At 37.8% G+C, this 20,856-nt stretch overlaps 1 protein-coding gene across 3 annotated transcripts in view; it reads right to left on the minus strand.

The window, feature by feature from the left end:
- NIPAL2 (NIPA like domain containing 2) overlaps positions 1 to 20,856 on the minus strand; it is a 77,743-nt gene that overhangs the window by 15,346 nt on the left and 41,541 nt on the right. For 2 of the 3 annotated variants that reach the window (XM_019642563.1, XM_019642561.1), the window contains exons 4-6: positions 16,944 to 17,003; positions 8,252 to 8,373; positions 618 to 714 (exon numbers count right to left, since the gene is read on the minus strand). In XM_019642563.1, coding sequence (XP_019498108.1) covers positions 618 to 714; positions 8,252 to 8,373; positions 16,944 to 17,003 — 279 coding nt within the window. The remainder of the gene's footprint in view (positions 1 to 617; positions 715 to 8,251; positions 8,374 to 16,943; positions 17,004 to 20,856) is intronic. The other variant, XM_019642562.1, reaches the window with a different exon arrangement.

The following is a 20,856-nucleotide window of genomic DNA, read 5'->3' on the forward strand; positions in this document are numbered from 1 at the left end:
AGAGAGAGAGAGAGAGAGAGAGAGAAAGAGAGAGAGAGGAGGAGGAGGAGAAGGAGGAGGAGGAGGAGGGGGAAGGGAGAGAGGGAGGGAGGATAGTTTTAAAATATATAGTGGGCTTATTATCTAAGCACCAGTTTTCAAATCCTATAAGATGCCTCTGGAAAAACAAAGGAAATGGGTGGGTAAACAATGAATCAAAGAAATATATTTAAGAAAATCATACTGCTTACTGTTCTCTTTCTCATTAGCCATATTTTAAAGGGTTTTAAAAAATGTAAACAGGATAAGTCTTGATAAGTGATTCCTGATACAAATGTGTCTGTTGGGTTCATTTGTTTGCTTTTATATTTTTTAATTAATTACTAAGAAAAAAAAATCCTCAAATTGTCAGAGAGCAAATAAAGTTACCAGGAAGTAAAAATCCTTAAATACATTTTTGAAAGAATTAAATATATACCAATTGTAGCAATGGACATGCAAAATATAATGTGCATAATTGAGACTCAGTTTCTTTCTATAGATCAGAGTTGAAAAGTGGAGACAATAAGAAAGGAATAGAATGTCTTTTATGACAGCATGGCTATACTAGAAAATTAGAAAACCAAATATATCCTTACCTAGAAGTGCCACCAGGGTTAGCAGAATCACAATGTGCTTCATTCCTTTTCTTTTATGGAAATATAGGAGAATGCAGAAAATTAGTATTTCTAAAATCTAGAAATAGAAAAAAGATGAAAAAGAGTAAAGTATAAATTATTCTATACAAGGTACTCAGAATGCCACACTTCTCTTTTTGACTTTGCAGCTCTTCTCATATGACAGTTGAGGGTGACATGATTGGAATTCCTGAGGACATTTATAAATATTTGGGACTATTAACGAGCCTCAGCCATCCAGACCCAGCGCTCTAACATAACCTCTGACCTCCTTGCAACTCCAGTCTCATTTATCCCACGATCTACTAGACATCTCCACATGCACATTTAATAGCCGTATCACACGAGCACGTGGAAACACTTTCCTCTCGATTGCCTACCTTCCCTATCTGCTCTTCCTGGGCCTTCACCCCCCCAGCAAGTGACATCACCACACTCCTCCCTTCCCTCACTCCCTGCCACTCTTTCTGACTACTGCACTAGCTTCTCATTTGTCCCTGATTTTACTCTTGTCTCTCTCTCTCTACCATCCAGCCATTGAGCAGCCAGAGGAGTCATTTAAAACCACAATTTGGATAATGAAACATTTCCTTCACAGAGACTATATATGATATACATACAAGGTATTTACAGTGATCTGTCAAGTACTCAACCTGATAAAGAGAATCGACCAATAAATTTGAAGTCTGTTATGTGCCTCTCTCCAATTGTACCTCCCTCTCCTTCGACCTCCCCAGGAACCACGGTACTGAATTTTGGGTTTATCATTCACTTTCTTTATAGTTTATCACATTTCTATGTATCCTCCAAACAACACCCTATTTGTACATATTTTTGGACTTTATACAAATGGAATCATATTGCTTTCACTTGCTTTTTTTCACTGTGCATTATGTTTACGAGATTCATCCAGGATAAGCCATGTAGTAAAAATATAAATTAGGTCCAGTTGTTCTTAAATCTCCTATGGTTTCCTATCACATTAAGAATAAAATCCAAACTCTGTCCTGGATCACAAAGCCCCTGCCGACTTCTCTGACCTCATCTGGTGCAGCGTACTCCTGGCTCGTCTAACCTGCGCCAGCCACAATGGCCGCCCCACCCCCCACCCGTTCTTTGCAGTCCTCAGGTTGCTCCTGCTTTTGGGCCTTGGCACTGACAGTTTGTGCTCCCTGGAATGCCCCTTACCTAATCTTTGCACAATGGCTCCACCTACTTACTCAGCTCTCAGCTTAAACATTACCTCCTCTGAGAGGTCTTCCAGGACCACTCTGATCTAACAGACACCCAGTCATCCTCTCACGCCTGTAACATCAGTTGGCTACTGTAGAGCATTTTATCATCATCTGTCATACTTTTTGTTCATGTATTTAACGTGTTTCTTGTCTGTCTCCCTCACCAGCACATCAGTTTATGAGAACAGGGACCTTATCTTTCGTGTTCGCCACTCTGTCTCCAGGGCCTGGCACCCAGTTGGTCACTCAATAAAAATTTATGGAATTAATGAGTAAATTATACCTGAAGTTTATTATCAATAACTTTCAAAAAAACAGGCCTAATGTCTAATAAACTGAGTAGTCAATAAATATTGACTGAATGGCTAAAGTTTTCCTACCCTTGAAAAAACACTAGTATAATTTTGAGTCCTTGATTTTACTTTTGTTTTAACTTTTTTCTTTTTTGGGGTTCTTAAGATAACCTGAAGCAATGCTATTTCTTTTTTAAAAGAGACAGTATCCATGGACTGAAATCTTAAATATGAATGCTTACTTTTCTGACATCAGACAAGTAAAAATACCATCACTAGTTTTTTTCTTAAAAATTACTAGAGTTAGGGACTTTACTACTTTCAAAATTGCATTTTACTTGTGGAGCCCTTTCTAAGTCAACATAAATCTCTACTCTTTCCAAGGTTTTGCTTGTTCGTTTTTTCTCCTTTAATCCTCTGTGGGAACAGAAAGTAGCAGCACCTTATCTTCCTCATTTAAAATCCTTTTTACCTAATATGAAAGATTAACTCATCCCTTAGTCTTTTCTTTTCCTGGTAAATTAAACCAATTATTTTAATTTTCCTTATGAAACTTACTTACTTGATTCAATTTAATCAAGGTGTGCTACAAAAGCTATTAAATTCCTATCTCTTTGCCTTCCCAAAAGCTGCCATCAAAACACTGAGTGTCCAACCTCTGTACAATTTATCATGAACAGAAATAGCCCTCTTGGCGGGGTCTCCGCTCAGCCACCGGCTTCCACTTCTCATGTGATACAATCACCACTCGCAACAGCATTCAGAACCAAGTTTGCACTCCTGGGGAGAAGAAAGCTCTTCCTGCACTAACACACAAAATCTACTAACATGCTAATTATTAAATTTTTTTTGGGGGGGGGGGAGAATGAGAGTAGCTATCAATTCTAAAAATCCTCTATGACCTTTTTGTAAATTCCATCTTTGTAGCTTTAGATAAATAAAACATGAGCTCTATTATTCATAGAATGACTGTAGGTGCTGTCTGGGTTCTGTCTTGTGGCAAGAGGTCATGAAGCTCCCAGGAATAAAATACTCAAGCAGCATGAAGTAACGTTAATTTTTTTCTAGCAATATTTTCCCCCCTCTGTGAAAATATCAATATTAAAGAAGCTGTGATTTCTGCAGGTTGCTGCAACCCAGGCAGAGGCTGCTTTGCTGATTGCTATCTCAGAGGTCAGAAATAACAGCACTTACTGGGTGCTTACCACGTGTTTTACTTGTACTGGTTCACTGAGTCCTCACAACTTCAGGAGGTAGGTGTTATTATGATCCCCATTTTACAAATGGGGACACCAAGGCTCAGAGGAGTGAAGTGATGCAGCTCTGGTAGGCAGGATCACGGCTCCCCAAAGATGTGCATGTCTTAATCTCTGGAACTTTTATGTTATTTTACATGGCAAAAGGGCTTTGCAGATGTGATTAAGGCTATGGATCTTGACATGGGGAGATTATCCCGGATTATCCAAGTGGGCCCAATATAATCACAAGTCTTTCAAACCCGAGAACCTTTCCAACTGTGGCCACAGAGAAATGTAATGTGAGATAGACCTGAGTCAGGAAGGCTGGCGGCCTCTAGAGGCGGGAGAAGGCAAGGAGACAGATTCTCCTCTACAGGCATGAGCAACGAACACAGCCCTGCCAATAGCTTTATTTTAGGTATCGGACTTCTGACCTTCAAAATTGTAAGTTAATAAGTTTGTGTTGTTTTAAGCCACTAAGTTTGTGACAATTTGGTATGGAAGAAATAAAAAAATAATTTAGGTTTTGGTTACCTGAAGCCTTTCCAGAGGACCAGAAACTTTGGGATGAGTTTTCTGAATTCATTCTAGGTTTTCTGGATTGGTTCTCTAATATAATTAGATTTAAAGGCACTCTCACCCTGTTTTCAGTGGTAAAAGGAGCACTGTCAGTCCATGGAATAATGTGACAAAAGAGATATACACAATTTCACCACGGATGCCCCACTTCCAGTATCAAAATCTGAGCCCATGTTCACCTCATCTTCTTTCTTCAAGTTCTTTCTTGAAAGTATGGCCTTTGATATGCCTGCCTTGTCCACAAGAAATTATCTCTGCAAAGGTGCTCTCTAAGGTCAAGCCTGGACAAAGATCTGATCCTTGGTGGTCAGCTTTTATTAATTCTGCATAGAGAGGAGTGTCGTGAAATGAACTGGACTGCATACCCCAGAGGTGGACTGCCTGGTGTTGGATTCTGGCTCTGCCACTTAGTATTTAAGTGACCCTGGACAAATGATTGCACCTCCCTACCTCGGTTCCCCCATCTGCCAATGTAAGGGCTGTTGTGCAGGTAAAGGACAGAAAGGAGTCAGAGCTAGGCACTGGGCTCAGCCTGCTCAGGGAGTGTTGGCTGCTGCAGCTGCATAAGCGAGCCTAGGGCAGGCCTGCCAGGGCTATTTGCATTCAGACAACAAAGCAAATGAACCTCGTGCAATAGATATTGAGGTCTTATAAAAACACAGTTTTCTTCCTTCGGGTTTTTCACACCTGGTGGTGGGTTTTGAAGCAGCTTTGCCAGAAAAGCTGACTTAATAATTGGCTTTGGGGTATAGAATTACACCAAACGAAAGGCGCAGCCCCTACTTCTGCTGATTTAATTTTTTGTCTGGCAGAGAGAAAATGAGCACCATGCAGATTATTTTGTGAAGGATTCTATGTTCACAACAGAGGTTTCAATTTGAAATAATCTGTTGGAAAATCTGGGTGGGCAAAATGGCCACATTCAAGCCTGCCAAAGAACATCAAGTAATTGAGGCTTAGGGCTGCATTTCCTCATGCGGTTCTGCAGTTAATAGGTGTTAATCAACAAAAGGTCCTTCCAGAAAAGGGCCCCATGGTCACATAAGCCTGGGGCATGCAGATTTAACAAAATTAAGTCTGTCTCTTTCCTAAAGTACTCTAGTTTTTAACATGCTAACAGAGATGATGAATTTGTCAGTAGGGGCCATGTTACACAGCATCTCTCCAAGCTAGTTTGACCTCGAAAACCCACTCGGTTTGTTTGCTTGCTTTTGGGCAAGCACTAGGTGGGACTACCTCTCTATGAATACAGGTTAAGAAAGGCTGTTTTATTTAGTGTGTGAGCAAAGGACACTTCATTCTTTATTGGCCAGTAGATACCAGGCTTCTCAAATCCTTTTCCTGCCCGAGAGGACCAGCTCAGAGGACAGGCTCCTGGGCCTCTGTCTGAGGCTTCCACTTCATGTAAGCCTTCAAGGGGAAACGGACATCCACCTGGCACCGGTAAACGCTTGAGACAAGGAGATGCTATTAGCCAGACTGTAATACAATTTTACAATCCCCTTTTGAGAAATGTAAAACTTTTTCAGACTTTAAAATATTTTTATTCATTTTATTAATCAGTCCTGAAAGGCAATTTAGTTACTGCTTTTATACTCAGAGTAATACAGAAACAGTTTGATGAATGATACTTCAAAGAATAGACTTAATTACTGTAATTATGATCTTTGTAGTCATGGTTTGCAGAAAAAGCACAGAATCTGCCACATCGAAGGATTAAATATTAATTACTTAGATGTTTAACAGATTTAAACCAAACTTCAGCTGAAGATCTTAGTATGTAATTGATAACTTCTAGAGTCTTTAGAGATGCAACATATAACACATTAAATTCCAAGCTAAGATAATATAGATCCATTCCCTTTAGAGTCTAATGCCAATAGTGTTATTCAAATGTGACTTTATTAAAAGTTTATTTTATGCTATCTTATAAATATCTGGAATTATTTACATTTCTTGGTGACATTTACTTTCAAATACGCTTTCATTATTTTATAGCAATATGGGTGTCTCGCAGGACTGTAAAATTCCTGCTACAGGAATTCCTCTCACTACCCAGGATGACTAATATGTTGAATGAATTAGTGAATAAATGAATGAATGAATTTAAGAGTTGACTTTTGAAAATGGCAAAATACAATGAATTTCAGAGCTTTTTTGGTGGAAATATAAGGTTTAATAAAAAATAGTTGTATTCTTTTAAAATGTTTCTCTAGTGTTAAAACAATATAAGACACATCATCATCGAACAATGCTGTTTATTCCAAAAAAAATAAGTCCTGATGCATCTTTAATCTCCAAAGGTTTCAACTTAGGCTATTAATTTTCTGGTCATAAACTATGTGATGCTTTTTTTACTGGATGAAGAATTTGTTTTGCCTGTAGGCAAAGAATAACAATGTGTTGGTAGGACTTCAAGTTTAGACTATCATGAAATATTCAACAAGTCCTTCTAGTTCTTAGATTTGATTGATGAAAGCTGTGATAGTTAAAGGACTGGGTATGTTGGACAAGTAGGAGGACACATGGGCAGGCAGGAGACACAAAATACGACAGATGTGAGGAAGGCTAATCAGAATTGGGAAGCCCAGTCCTAAAGGTTGATGGGGGGCAGGGGTAAGGGGAGCCCTAAGAGAGAAGGGAGTTTAGGGGAGAACATATTAAGTTCAGTATTTTGAGATGTTACATTCAAAGAACCTATGAGGCACCCAGGCAGGGATGAGTAATAAGTGGACAGATGAAAACACAGATCTGCAGCTCAGAAGAGGACTGGGAAGGAAATGCAGTTCTGGATTTGGAAGTCTTTCTAAAGATGATGGTGGGGTGGGCACTGAGATCACATGAGCCTCATGAACAGGTAAGAGTGGTTGGCAGAAGAGGAGGAGGTGACCATCAAGAACCTGGGATAGAATAGTCAGCAAGGAAGAGGAGCAACAAGGAAAACAGACTGAGGAAGCCAGAGAAAGGAGAGTTCCAGGAGATGATGATGGGCCACAAGTAAATGCTACACAAGGTTCAAGAAGAATAAGGACCAGAAAAAAAAAAGGCAATTCCATTTGGCAGTTTGTGCGGAGGGATCTACTAGATTATAATGAATAAGGAATGAAGAGGAGCTGAGCAAGTGGAAGGGAATAAAATTTTTGGGGGTGAGTGGAAGGTAAATAGGATAGTTTATTAAAGATTTCTCTAATGAGAAATCTAAGTATCTTTGTTGAATAAGAGAAAGGAGTACACTGGGAGATACAAAAAGAAAAGGCCTGTAAACATTTGTTCCAGTGGTCAGAATTATATATCAGAGATGATAGGATACATAGAATTCTTGTCACATAGACTAGGAACTGCCAGACAATAATATACCATGCAGTTTCTGTAATATCCGAGTTACACTTGGAGCAATGTTCACCAGTAACTATGTCCCTGCAAATGCCAGTGTTACATTTTTAAACAATAGGTGTAAAAGTAGGATAATACTATTTTACCTGTTTTAATGTGGCAAAGGACTAGAGCAGATGATAAGTTTTTTGAGGTGACGTCTAATCCTAAATATATATGACTTTGTGTGCTTTTTACTGAATTCACAACTATTTTACCAATCTAGTTCTTGGCTGAATGCTCATCTAGACTATCCCAGTTTTCTTCTTACTACCTGCCATCCTAGAATATTCCTATTCTGCATCTAAACAGACTTCTGTAACAAGTTACATACCAACCATTTAATCATGTTCTCTCTTTATATCCACTGGACACAGCCAATGCTTCAAATAAAATATCCCAATCAGTGCTTCCAATTTCTATATTAGCCTATTCCATTCTTTCTTTCACACACTGCTGTCTGCTTTTCCACAGACAATCTGTTGCATTGGTCTCAATGAGTACTTTTTTGAAGAGGATATCTATCTTGAATAAAATTCAATGAAGTAAACTATGTCTGTAGGTATTTCCTTTTGCCCTGGAAAGAGGGTGTTTTGTTTTTTTGAGTTGTCCTAAAACATGTTGCTCTAAAATTTGCCAGATTAAATGTTGTAGAAATTGTTCTAGTGATGGGTCACCCCCAAGGCGAGGCTACTAGGAACCTGGGGGTGCTTCATTGTTGACTTAGTGTTTCAAATACTTTGGTACTAGTCAAATATATTTACATTTTAATGAGATATTAACGCTGAGAAGAAAAGATATTAGTTCTCTAACATGTGCATGTACCAGTGGTCTAGATAACATAGTTTCTGCAATAGTAAAATTTTTACAATTCTTACCACATAGATCAGGAACTGCCAACCAACAAAGTAATACTGTATTGTTCTTGCGGAGATAGCCTGAGTTATATTTGGAGCAAAATTCACCAACAAGTATGTTCCTGCAAACGCCAATGTCATACCTTTAAATAAAATTGAAAAGACAAACTGATTTGAAAAGAGGCATTGACATCTTTTTGTAGATGCAAACATTACCTACAGACTGAGCATTACTTGTAAAAGTGCTGACATCCCTCCCTTCAAACCATCATCAAACCATCCATAGATATCATCATGAATTTACCTGTAGGAATTATGTTTAAAGGGGCTTATGAGCCAGGGAATGGATGGGGCAGGACATAACGTCCAATTTTTCTCTGTTGTTCCAGCTGAATCCTGGCCTCTCCAGAGCTTTCCCCAAAGATGGGGAAGATCAGAGCATGTGTATAAGAAGACATGAAGACATAACCAGCTGGCTGTTTGTTGGCATGTGGGCCAGTAAGTGCACTGGATCTAGATCTAGATGGCAGAGCCCAGAGTGGGCATGTCCATCGCCTGACAGTCCACCCTGCACTTACTCATCCTTGGAGCCTTTACACGCATGTGGGTGATTTTACCCTCTGAAACTCTGGTAAATGAGCACCTTAATCATTGCCATTTATTGGAGTTCCATTAGCAGAAATAAAGAAGGTGAACGCTGACTTTGGTGTAAGATTTATTTAATCCAATTTAGAATCTAGAATTCTAGATATGACTTAGTAAAATCCCACATAATAAACCTATAAGAAGTGTGTTATTGTCATCACTTAAAATGATGGTGGGAGGGAATGTGTGTGGGAGGAGTGGCCACCGAAAGAGGGGTAAAGGAAGGACTTACCCTTCCAAATAACACTGAAAACTGCATATTTATTAATAATGAACAGACTGAGAAAAAGTGACATGTGTAGCATTTTTCAAATAATACCCTTGAAAACATAATTCAGCTTGTTTCACACTGAGGTCAGGATTGTTATATGTATAATTTACAACCAGCATTGACTCCAATCTGAAACAATTTGGTTTGTCTATAAAATCTCACAATTTGAAGACACCAATTTCCTATTCCTCTTAACCAAATGATTTAGGAGTTTGAACTCTGGTTTCTGAGAACAAAGAGCATTTGATTTTTCACACAAGCTAGACAATAGCTATTCAGGGTATTGTAGAAGCTATAAAATAAACTTCCTCTAATGCAACAATTCATTCTGTAATGCTTTGTGAAGACAAATTATATGTACAATTTTAAAAGATATTGCTAATGAGAATTTTTAAAATGAAACACAATATACATTATTAAGCATTGTAATAAAAGGAAAATAATAAAAACCATATATAAGAACTTGGACAAAATTATTGGTCAACCTTGTCCTTTCTTTTGGAAAAAAAGATCTTATAATTGTTCAATATTAGGTTCCTAGGAAGAAGAGATTTTTTTTTTTTAAGATTTTTATTGGGGAATTGGGGGATGGGAACAGCACTGGGGAATTAGGGGAAGGGGAACAGACAAGTTGCTGTCCTTTTGTTCTTCAGTCTAGTTGTAGAGGATGTCGCCTCACTGGCCCAAGTTGGCACCATCATTGCACTCTTACCAGGCAAGGCAGATAGGTCATCGGCTTCTGGACGGCCGCTCACGCTGGCTGCCAGCTACACATGGTAGCCCATGGCAACCCACTGCAGCAGGGGCTGCAGCCTATGCCATTGCGGTCACCGGCGATTCACGGCAGCCCAGCTCCAGGTTGAGCTGTTGTTCAGGATCTTAGCTGTAGAGGGCAGTGTCACTGGCCCTCATATGTGGGATCTGAACCGGGGCCCTCTGGCGTCCCAAGCCAGCTCTTAACCACCGCGCTACTCGGCTGGCCCGGAAGAAGAGATTTTTAAAAAAGTTTTTAAAACTTGATATAGTATAGCAGAAAAAAATGCATTGAAAACAATTTAGAAGTCTCAGAGACTTCCAACTTTCTTGTTTATATTGAGTTCCTCTGCAAGTGATTTATCTAACTGTATCTAGTGTCAATTATATTTCTTTTTTGAAATTTAGCTTTGAATGGGTAACACATGTATATGGTAAAAAATTTAAAAGAGTGATCAGTGAAAAGTTAAATCTCTCTCGTATCCTTACTGCCTATTAATTTCTCTCCTCAAAGTTAACTACTGACACTAGTTCTTGAGATTTTCTTTCAAAGACATTTTATGCATGTGTGTGTGAGTTTGGTTTTTTATACAAACGATATTTACACACTTTTTTGTATCTTGTTTTATGTCTACTTAACAGAACATCTTGGAGACCATTTTTCATCAGTATACGCAGGGCGGCCTCATTCTTTTTAAGCCTGCAAAGGATTCCATTATATGGAAGTAGTGTTATTTATTTAACTTTCCAGTATGGTCCCTGTTTCATATCCTGACACATCCCTCCCAGTTTCACATCTGCTTCCACATTTGCATACCTGTGCCCATCTCTACCAATATAGATCTTTACTGCATTTCAAAACTCCTTTAAAAACAAATAAAATGACTGATGATTTTGCAAATATACTTTCAAAGTTCTTTTTCACATGTATTATTTGATCTGAGCGTCACATCACTGTGAATGTAGTAAGTAACTCTATGGCAGCTCAGTAGGTCATACATTCTTCTAAATAGGTTTAATTTCAGCTTCCTCTGACAATGACAAAGGCCGTCTGGATAGCTGCTACCTGTTATATGCTTGTTTATTTGGTGTCCTATTTTTTCTATATGACTACCTTCATGAATCATGTGCACGTTTTCTGTAAGTGTTTAGAAGTGTTGAAGGTAGTCATTACCAGTTCCTTCAATAAATTTCCTTAAAATTTATTTATATGCTACTTTTTTCTAAAAGTGTCATGAGATGTCAGTTCTTGCTATTTTTATTTCAGTAAAGCCATGAATATTCCTTCTTTAGAAAGACACAGATTTCTGACTTAGAAAACTTGCTGGTTCACCTTCTGCTGGTCCATTTGCCCAAAGGAGTAGTCTGGAAGCGTAAGATTCTGAAGACAGGGAAGCAGTACTTGACATGCTCTTTGCCCATGGAAATGATTAAATTTCAGGTCAACAATTAGATCGTGAAGTCAATCTAAGCTGAAACTGCTCCCATGGAATTCAAATTTCACTGCTACTTGCTAGCTGGAAGCTATTTATCCTTCTGTGACTCAGTCTCTAGTTACAAATTAACTTGTCATACCTGCTGTATTCCAGGAATTTGGCTCTGAAAGAGGCCAGTATGGGCAGTACTATCCACATTGGACATATGAGGAAATTGAGTCACAGGGGGAATAACTAGCTTGTCTGGGATTTTCTACCTAAGTGGAGAGCTTGGATTGGAACCTAGGGAGCCTATTTTCTTAACGATTACACTCTCTCACCTCTTGTATGTATACAGGAGCAGGGCTGCCAAATGGAAAACTCAGGGCGGTCATTCACATTGAATCTTAGCAAGTGGTGCCCCAGGAGTTGTCCAGAGCATAACCTGAGGGCAGATACAGCATCCCCACAGGGCACAGAAGGAATTGACTCCTCCTGGCAGTGACCCTTGACTGGCCCTGAGGTTCCTTTAGAAGAGCGTCTCCAAACTGGTGCTCCTTGGAACCAGTTTTATAAGATGGGTGCTCCACCAAAAAAGGTCTCAAGTGAAATCTATTTGGGAGTTAAACAAACTTAAATAGTTCTTCTACTGGAAGACCCCTCAGATCCTCAATGTGTTAGTATTCGTTGTGGCTCTCCTAGAGGAGGACGTGGTTGTAATATTTCTAAACATATTTGACCATTTATATCACCCTGAAGTAGTGTTTTGAGGAATCTTTTATACTTTGGGAAATGTCTGACATGTAACTGGCTCCAGCTGTGAGACTGCAGCCTCTGTTTCAGGAGGCTATGGCCGGTCTGTTGTAAAAATCTCCTGTACATCCTTGTGACTGAGAATGAAGTATAAAAATGATTGAAGAGAGCCTAGAATCAGGCTCCTTCTGATGCTTCTGTTCACTGGCACTGCTAACCTGTTGAGTTCCTCATCTATACAAGCCTTATTCTAAGATCTACTTGCAGAATTCTTTCTCAACTGACATCTGGTCTCCCAGCCCACCCGTCCCCTTAAGTAAAACACGAGATCTCTTTTAATTTTGTCCCCAATGCCCAGTTGAATGCCAGCTAATGTTAACTGTCTATTGTCTAGCTTCTGGAATCTGGCTTGACCTGACTTCTGGTAGCTTTAAGAGTTTTTTAATATTCAGCTAACCTGACTCCAACCAAGATTGATTTCTGATTCTCTTTGTCCTTGCAATATGTCTCCTGATCAACGGGGGTCCAGCTATTACTTTTGTGGGATACCAGGAATCCACAGAATAAACTGGACTCTTTAACACCAAACCATTTGGAGTGTTGTCCCCTTAGTACAACCTCTTCAGATTCCTCAGACTTATAGCAGCTAAATTCTGATGGAACCCTGGATTGGGAAGTCTCGATAATATACTGACTACAAATAGTCTTGAAACTATCATCAAAAAGTCTGCCATTTTTGAGGCAGTTTTGAAATCAAAATAGCCAATCTGTCCTCTCAATCAGAAATGATGGTTTGTTTGGCTGGATCAGTGTTCTAGATACTGGCCCCCAAGCAAGCTGACCTCTGGTGTGGGAGAAGGAGAGAAGGACATGTTCTTCATCTCACTATTAATCTCTGGACATTCTATCTGGGGGAACCATTTATAGGTGACTTGAAGTAATTAAGTTACTAGTCTCTGGGGAGTGCTGATGAATTGACTGCAATTTTTTATTTTTTGTGATAATACTATCTGGACTTAAATCAAGTAGTATCTCACAGACTATTAAGAGTCAGTATTTTTGATGACTAAGGGAGAAAAGAGGAGAAAATACTGTCGTTTTTGGCTGATTGAAGGAGAGAGAAATCTTTTTGTAAAGGACAAAAATCATTAAAATAATTTAAAGTTATTAATCCACTAAGAATCAGAGCACAGTCCAAATCCTGTCATTGCGTTAATAATAGTTGGCGATTCATTTCAGACATAGCTTTTGTGAGGTCATTTTTTGAGGCTAGTGGTGAAAAGCTTCAGAGCCACAGAGCAACATTTGGCAATAAATTAGTTCAGCCTGTTCCCACATGGTCCAAAAATCTTCATTTGTTCCATCCTGAAAAACAAACTTTCATTTGCTTGAAGCAGCAGGGAAAAATAAATGATTTTCTTTTGCACATTTTGACAATTTAATTTTTAGCATGCTTATATGTTAATCTTTTTAAAGAAAAACTCCACTAACTGTTCTTTTCCCTGCTTGGTTTTAGTCTCTGTAAAGAAAAAAAAGAAGGACTTTTTAGTTTTTTAAAAGAAAGAGTCAAATTTTCTCAAAGCAACAGCAATACAGAAGAAAATACATGTGACTTAACACACTACTGAGTGAGGCTGGGTGAAAAAAATCTCTCCCTAAGTATGAAGTGAGTTGTTACGCCTCAGATCATGATAATCTTATGAAAGTGCTGTTGGAGGCATGGGTATGGAATAGGTGACTAAATCCTTATTCTTAATGACACTAGATTAAAGTCAAGAATTGACCACTTTTTACTATAGAAAAAAACAAATGTGACATCACTTATATAGCCCTACTCAAAAAGCATCAAATTAGGAAGGACAAAAAACCCAAACCAGAGCTGTGGGAAATGTTGCCTGGATTACTGAAGTTAACAAAAATATCCTAATAAAGGTTTCCTCTGATGAACCAGTAGAGTGCAGTGGTGGGTGATGGTGGTAGTAGTAGTAATGATAATAATATATAACATTACTGAGCATGTTTTTAAATGTAATCGGCACTTTTTTAAGAGTTTTACAAAAATGAACTCATTTAATCTTAGGAGGTAGGTAATATCATTTTAAAAATGAGGAAATTGAGGCTTAAAGAGATTAAGTAACTTTGCAAAGGTCAACAGCTCTCTGACACGAGAGACTCACCCTCAACTGTTACATTATTGTTCTGTCAGGCTGCCACTATTGGACTACTGGTCCACCGCTTATTAGTTATAGGATGTTGGGCAAGTTATTTAACCTCTCTATGTGTCAGTTCTGTAAATGGGTTGTTCCTATTTAAACGAGATAGTTCATGTAAAATATAGTACTTGGAAAGAGTAAATATTTAATAAAGGTTAACTGTTATTAATATAAGAGAAATTAGCGAAGAATCAAAGAATTAATAGATGTTTTATTTATTTGTCTTGTATGTGTGTGTGTGTATGCATGTGTATATGTGTGTGTGTTTACTACTCCTTATATCACATTTTTAGTATTACCTCTTGGGAATGAAGTTGGTCATAAAAATGATGACAATCATATTAACAGGGCTTTACATTTGTCAAAATACTTATGTGAATTACCCAATTTGATCCTTAAGACAATGTCCTATATTTGTCAGCAAACTGAGGCTCTGAGAAGCTAAATAATATTATTTTGGCTATACAGTTGACAGAAGTTGAATCCAGGTTTGAACCCATGAGAGTGAGTTTAATTTACATCCTTTGATGTTGAGCCATTTACTTGCTTTTAGTAATGTTTAGTTGATCTAAGTATATAGTCAAATCATCTGTACATACTGATATTTCTATTTCTTCCTTTTCCACAGTTAGGACTTTCATCTATTTTTTTCCTAAACCTTACTGGCAGCAGTGGTAATACAGTATTAAATAGATATTATCGTCCGTACCTTTTTGCACCTTTGTTAACACTTCTTGTGTTCTTCCCTCGGTATGCCCTCCTCGAAATGCTTCGATGTGGCCCATGCCTGTCCTATCCAGCCATCAGAGCTGATTAAAATGTTACCTCTGCTGTAAAAATTTCTCTCTTAGCTTCCCAGCTAGAGTAATCTCTAGTCTAAACCAGTGGTTCTCAACTGGGGGAGATTTTACCCCTCTACTTCTCCTCCCCCGGAGAACATTTGGGAACAATAATGAAGTCATTTTTGGGTGTCATAACTGGGGCAGAGGGTGCTACTGGCATCTAATCTGTAAAGGCCAGAACATATGCTGCTAAAAACCCTACAAGGCACAGGACAGCCCCTTACAATGGAGAACTATCCAGCCATGTCAGTAGTGCTGAGGTTGAGAAACCCTGTTCTGAACTAAAGGCTGAAAGCATTATGATACATATTATTTTCTGCTTTTAAAAAAACTTTTTTATGTATATACTTTATCATCAAATGTATTATTTGAGGACAGGAATTTTGTCTTAATTATCTTTTTATCACTAATGTTCATGATAATTAGCAAGTCTTACTTTATATCCATCTGTATTACTTCATTAAATACCTTAGATTAATTTAAACATTAATCAACCATTAACTACAAATGATGACATATTTTAGATAAAGCAATTTAAAGTTCCTGAAGACATTTGATAAATGAGAAAAATAATGTAGGACATAATTTTTTTAATTTATAAAACTCAGGTATTGCTCATTCTTATTTCTGATTCCATACAACTTCCCCAAATGATTCCACAACCATAATATATAAAAACCAGAATATACAAAAATAATATATTTGAAAAGATACAGTTCACATATGAATGCATTTGGAAAAACATTTTAACCATGAAAAATTTGACAATGTTGACTAAAAACTCTACTAGCAGAACCAAACTAAGGAGGAAAAAGAAAAAGTGAAAACACTTTCAAGACACTAAGTTCAAGGGAAATATGATCAAAGAAAACAAATGCTCAGCATAGCAACACTGGTGTCACATTTAAAGCTCAAATTTTAAAAATAAATGATTTCCTTGGAAGTGAGTAGGCATTGTTTTATTTAAAGTGCCTACAGTATCATATCCATTATGATATGTCAGCAGCAATTCAGACAGGATTTTGTCAAGGAAGAAAATATGAATCTTTATAATTCTTCTCACTAATGATATTCCCAGTAAGAAGTAGAAGATATAATTAATATATGAAGGTTTTGCTATATAACTAACCTTTCCTACAGCCAGGAAAGCTACTGTTAATTTCCATTAATAACTATATGTTTAAATAAAATTATGAAGAGCAAAGTTCTATGTTTCTTTTGGAGAGAGCTAAATACAAATTAAGTAGTTAACTGGTACATCTAATTTTTGTGTGTGGTTTTCATTTTTATGTAGTATTTTCATGCAACAATTTATTTATTTTTATTTATTTTTTTAGCTGAGCCATCCTGCGACCTGTTGGTAGCTCAGCGGCAGCTCAGCTCGGGTCGTGAATCAAACCAGTGACCCTGTTGCTCAGAGCTCACACAGACTCTTGAGTGAGCTCTTAACCAACTGAGCCACTCGGCTGGCCTTTCATGCAACAATTTAAAAAATATATCCTTTGAAGTGAAATACTCTATTAGGTAACAGATTTTTGGGGGGATTTTATTATGTTCATAAAAATTTCAGAAACTTCATAACAATGTAAAAGAATAATTTGCTGTGGTTAATAGTATGGGCAGTGGTCACAATGAAAATTGAAGTATTTCCAATAGAAGAGCAGATGGCAACTCCAAGACATAATAGCATTCACCTCTAAATGAGATTATATCTACTTGAGTAATTTGTTCCCAGTTTTTAAAGCACATCTTTTTTATGGATAGTATGATTATTTCCTGATCAAGCTGTGCCATAATTACATGAATTAAAGAATTACTTACCTAGTAAGTCGGAGGCCCTCAAATTTTCTTTCAAAAACATAATAGAAATAATGGCACTACCTAGAAAGAAAATGGCCATTAGCGGAGTTTCCAATATAAAAACATATATTATGCAATGCCATTTGAAAGGAGTTAAGCCGTTTGTGTCTTAGGCTGACCAGCTGTGTCCTGGTCAGAGACACCCAGCAGCTGTGGCTGTAAAAATTACTTCTTTGCTGTGAAAAAACTTTTTAGTTTGATGTAATCCCGTATGTTTATTTTTTCTCTTACTTCCTTTGCCCGTGGGGATATATCAGTCAAAATATTACTGAGGTTAATGTCTGCAAATTTACTCCCTATATTTTCTTCTAGGAGTTTCATGGTTTCAGGTCTTACATTCAAGTCTTTAATCCATTTTGAATTTATTCTTGTATATGGCGTAAGGAGGTGGCCCAATTTCATTTTTTTTGCATGAGTCTGTCCAGATTTCCCAGCACCATTTATTGAATAGACTGTCTTTACCCCAGTGCAAATTCTTGCTTCCTTGTCATAGAGTAAATGACCATATAGGTATGGATTTATTTCTGTGCTCTCTATTCTGTTCCATTGATCTATGTGTCTGTTTTTATGCCAGTACCATGCTGCTTGATTACTGTAGCCTTGTAGTATGATTTGATGTGAGGTAGTGTGATACCTCCCACTTTGTTCTTATTTCTCAAGATTGCCATGGCTATTTGGGGTCTTTAATGGTTCCATATAAATTTTAGGATTATATGTTCTATTTCTGTGAAAAATGTCATTGGTAGTTTGATAGGAATTATGTTGAACCTATATATTGCCTTAGGCAGTATGGACATTCAATAAAACAAAAAGGCATCCTACTGAATGGGAGAAGATATTTGTCAACAATACATCTGAGAAGGGGTTAATATCCAAAATTTATTAAAAAAACTCATTCAACTCAACACCAAAAAACCAAACAACCCAATTAAAAAATGGGCAGAGGACATGAAGAGACATTTTTCTAAAGAGGACATACAGGTGGCCAACAGACATATGAAAAGATGCTCAACCTCACTAATCATTAGAGAAATGCAAATAAAAACCACAGTGAGATACCACCTCACTCCGGTCAGAATGGCTATCATCAATAAATCAACAAACAACAAGTGCTGGCGAGGTTGTGGAGAAAAGGGAACCCTCGTGCACTGTTGGTGGGGCTGCAGACTGGTGCAGCCACTATGGAAATCAGTATGGAGGTACATAAAAAAACTGGAAATGGAACTACCTTATGACCCAGCATTCCACTCTTCGGTATCTATCCAGAGAAATCCAAAATGCTAAGTTGAAAAAATATATGCACCCCTATGTTTATTGCAGCGCTATTCATAATGGCCAAGACATGGAAACAACCGAAATGCCCATCGGTAGACGACTAGATTAAGAAACTGTGGTACATTTATACAATGGAGTATTACTCAGCTATAAAGAAGAAGGAAATCTTACCATTTGGATGGACCTAGAGAACATTATGCTAAGTAAAGTAAGTCAGACAGAGAAAGACAAATATATGATCTCACTTATATGTGGCATCTAAAGAATAGAATAAATAAGCAAACTAATCAGAAACAGTCTCAGAGATATAGAGAAAAAACTGAGGGTTGCTAGATGGGATGGGGGTGGGGATGAGGAAGAAGGTGAGATTAGAAAGCACAAATTGGTAACCACAAGATTGCAACAAGGATACGAAAGACAGTTTGGGGAATATAATCAATAATGTTGTAAAGATTTTGTACGGTGTCCGATGGACATTTGTCTTATTTGGGAGTCCACTTCATGGACAGTGTAGATGCCTGACCACTGCAGTGTACACCTGAAGCTGAAGCTGAATAATAATGAATGCCAACTATAATTTAATATATATATATATAGTCACGCGATGTGGAGTGCAGCATAGGGAATAGAGTCAGTGGAATTGTAACAGCTATATACGATGGCAGAGGGGCAGGAGATTGGGGGAGGGGGTTATTTGTGAGGGGTGTAAATATCTAACCATTACATTGTTTTGTACACCTGAAACTAAATATATATATATATATATATATATATATATATATATATATATATATATATATAGAGAGAGAGAGAGAGAGAGAGAGAGAGAGAGAGAGATGTATTTCAAAAAATGACTTCTTTCCTCCTTGTGGTTGAGGATACATGGAAAGTGGCCTGGCTTACATTGTCCCTAGGACAGTGACTAGGATAGCGCCTGGTATACAGTGAGGGCTTAATAAAAGTTTACTAAATGACAAAATGAATGGAAACAAAGAAAGCGGGGGGGGGGTTAGAGATAGAGAAAGGAAAGGAAAGAAAGAAAGAAAGAAAGATAGGTAGAAAGGCAGAAAGAAAGGTAGAAAGGCAGAAAGGCAGAAAGAGTAGGAAGGGGTGAAAGGAAGAAAGAGATAGAAGAGAAGGAAAGAAAGAAAGGGTGGAAAGAACAAAGTCTTAACTTTAAATGTATCCCAAACTAAGATTGTAAATTGGTGCAGCCACTATAGAAAAGAGTATGGAGGTTCTTCAAAATATTAAAAATAGAACTACTTTATGACCCAGCAATTCCATTTCTGGGTATTTATCTGAAAAAAATCCAAAACACTAATTCGAAAAGACACATGCACCCCTATGTTCACTGCAGCATTATTTACAATAGCCAAGATATGGAAGCAACCTAAGTGTCCTTTGATAGATGAATGAATAAAGAAAAAGTGGTACATATACACAATGGAATATTACTCAGCCATAAAAAAGAATGAAATCTTGCCATTTGCAACATGGGTGGACCTAGAGAGTAATATGCTAAGTGAAGTAAGTCAGACAGAGAAAAACAGATACTGATGATTTCACTTATATGTGGAATCTACAAGTAAAAAACAAAATAAATGAACAAAACAGCAAAAGACTTAAAAATACAGAGAACATTTTAATGGTTGCCAGATGGGAGGAGGCTTGGGAGGATGGGTGAAAAAGGGGAAGGGATTAAGAAGTATATATTGTCAGTTATAAAAACTCACAGGGATGTAAAGTACAGCATAGGGAATATAGTTAATAATATTGTAATAACTATGTATGGTGGCAGGTGGGTACTAGACTTACTGGGTTGAGACTTCCTAAGTTATAGAAATGTCTAATCACTATGTTGTACACCTGAAACTAATATAATATTGTATGTCAACTATAAATGAAAAATGCAATTAAAAAAATAAATATATCCAAACTGAAACTCATTATTTCTCATCACCTCCTCCCTTAATCCCCATTTCTATACCTCTATTAAGCACCAGAATCCCAGGACCCTTCCTAGTCTCCCCTCCTTCACACTACACATCTAACAGGCTGCTGGGTCTAGTAAGTCCGAGTTTCACTCTCTCTCAAGTCCATCCCCTCCTCTTCATTTCATTGTCACTGTCCCAACTCAGGCCAGCTTCACCTCAGGCTTAAACCGCTAAGGGGACTTCCATTTCACTAGCCCTTCCCCAGAGCACCACCAGGATAATCTTTCTAAAATGCAAATCTAATGTCAATCCATGAGCTTTCAAACCTCTTAATGGCTTCTTGTCATGTACAGGACAAAGGCCAAATGACTGAGTATGACATTCAAAGACAGCCAATCATGACTTTGCTCCTGCCAGTTTTCTCACCACATTTGCCCCGATCTCTTTCATATTCTATGCCCACCCTTACAAAAAAAAGTCATAGTTCCCGGAACCACCATTTAGTTTCATGCTAAAAGACTTTTACGCGTGCCATTCCTTATGCAACTCTGCCTCCATCCTCTCAAGCATCTCTAGACTCAAGCATCACCTCTGGACCCCCGCCATCCCCCAACCAGGTTGACCTCCACACTTACGTGTGATACACAGGTAATTCAGCTTTT

Source organism: Hipposideros armiger, unplaced genomic scaffold (genome assembly GCF_001890085.2).
Source record: "Hipposideros armiger isolate ML-2016 unplaced genomic scaffold, ASM189008v1 scaffold_70, whole genome shotgun sequence".
NCBI classification, from domain to species: domain Eukaryota; kingdom Metazoa; phylum Chordata; class Mammalia; order Chiroptera; family Hipposideridae; genus Hipposideros; species Hipposideros armiger.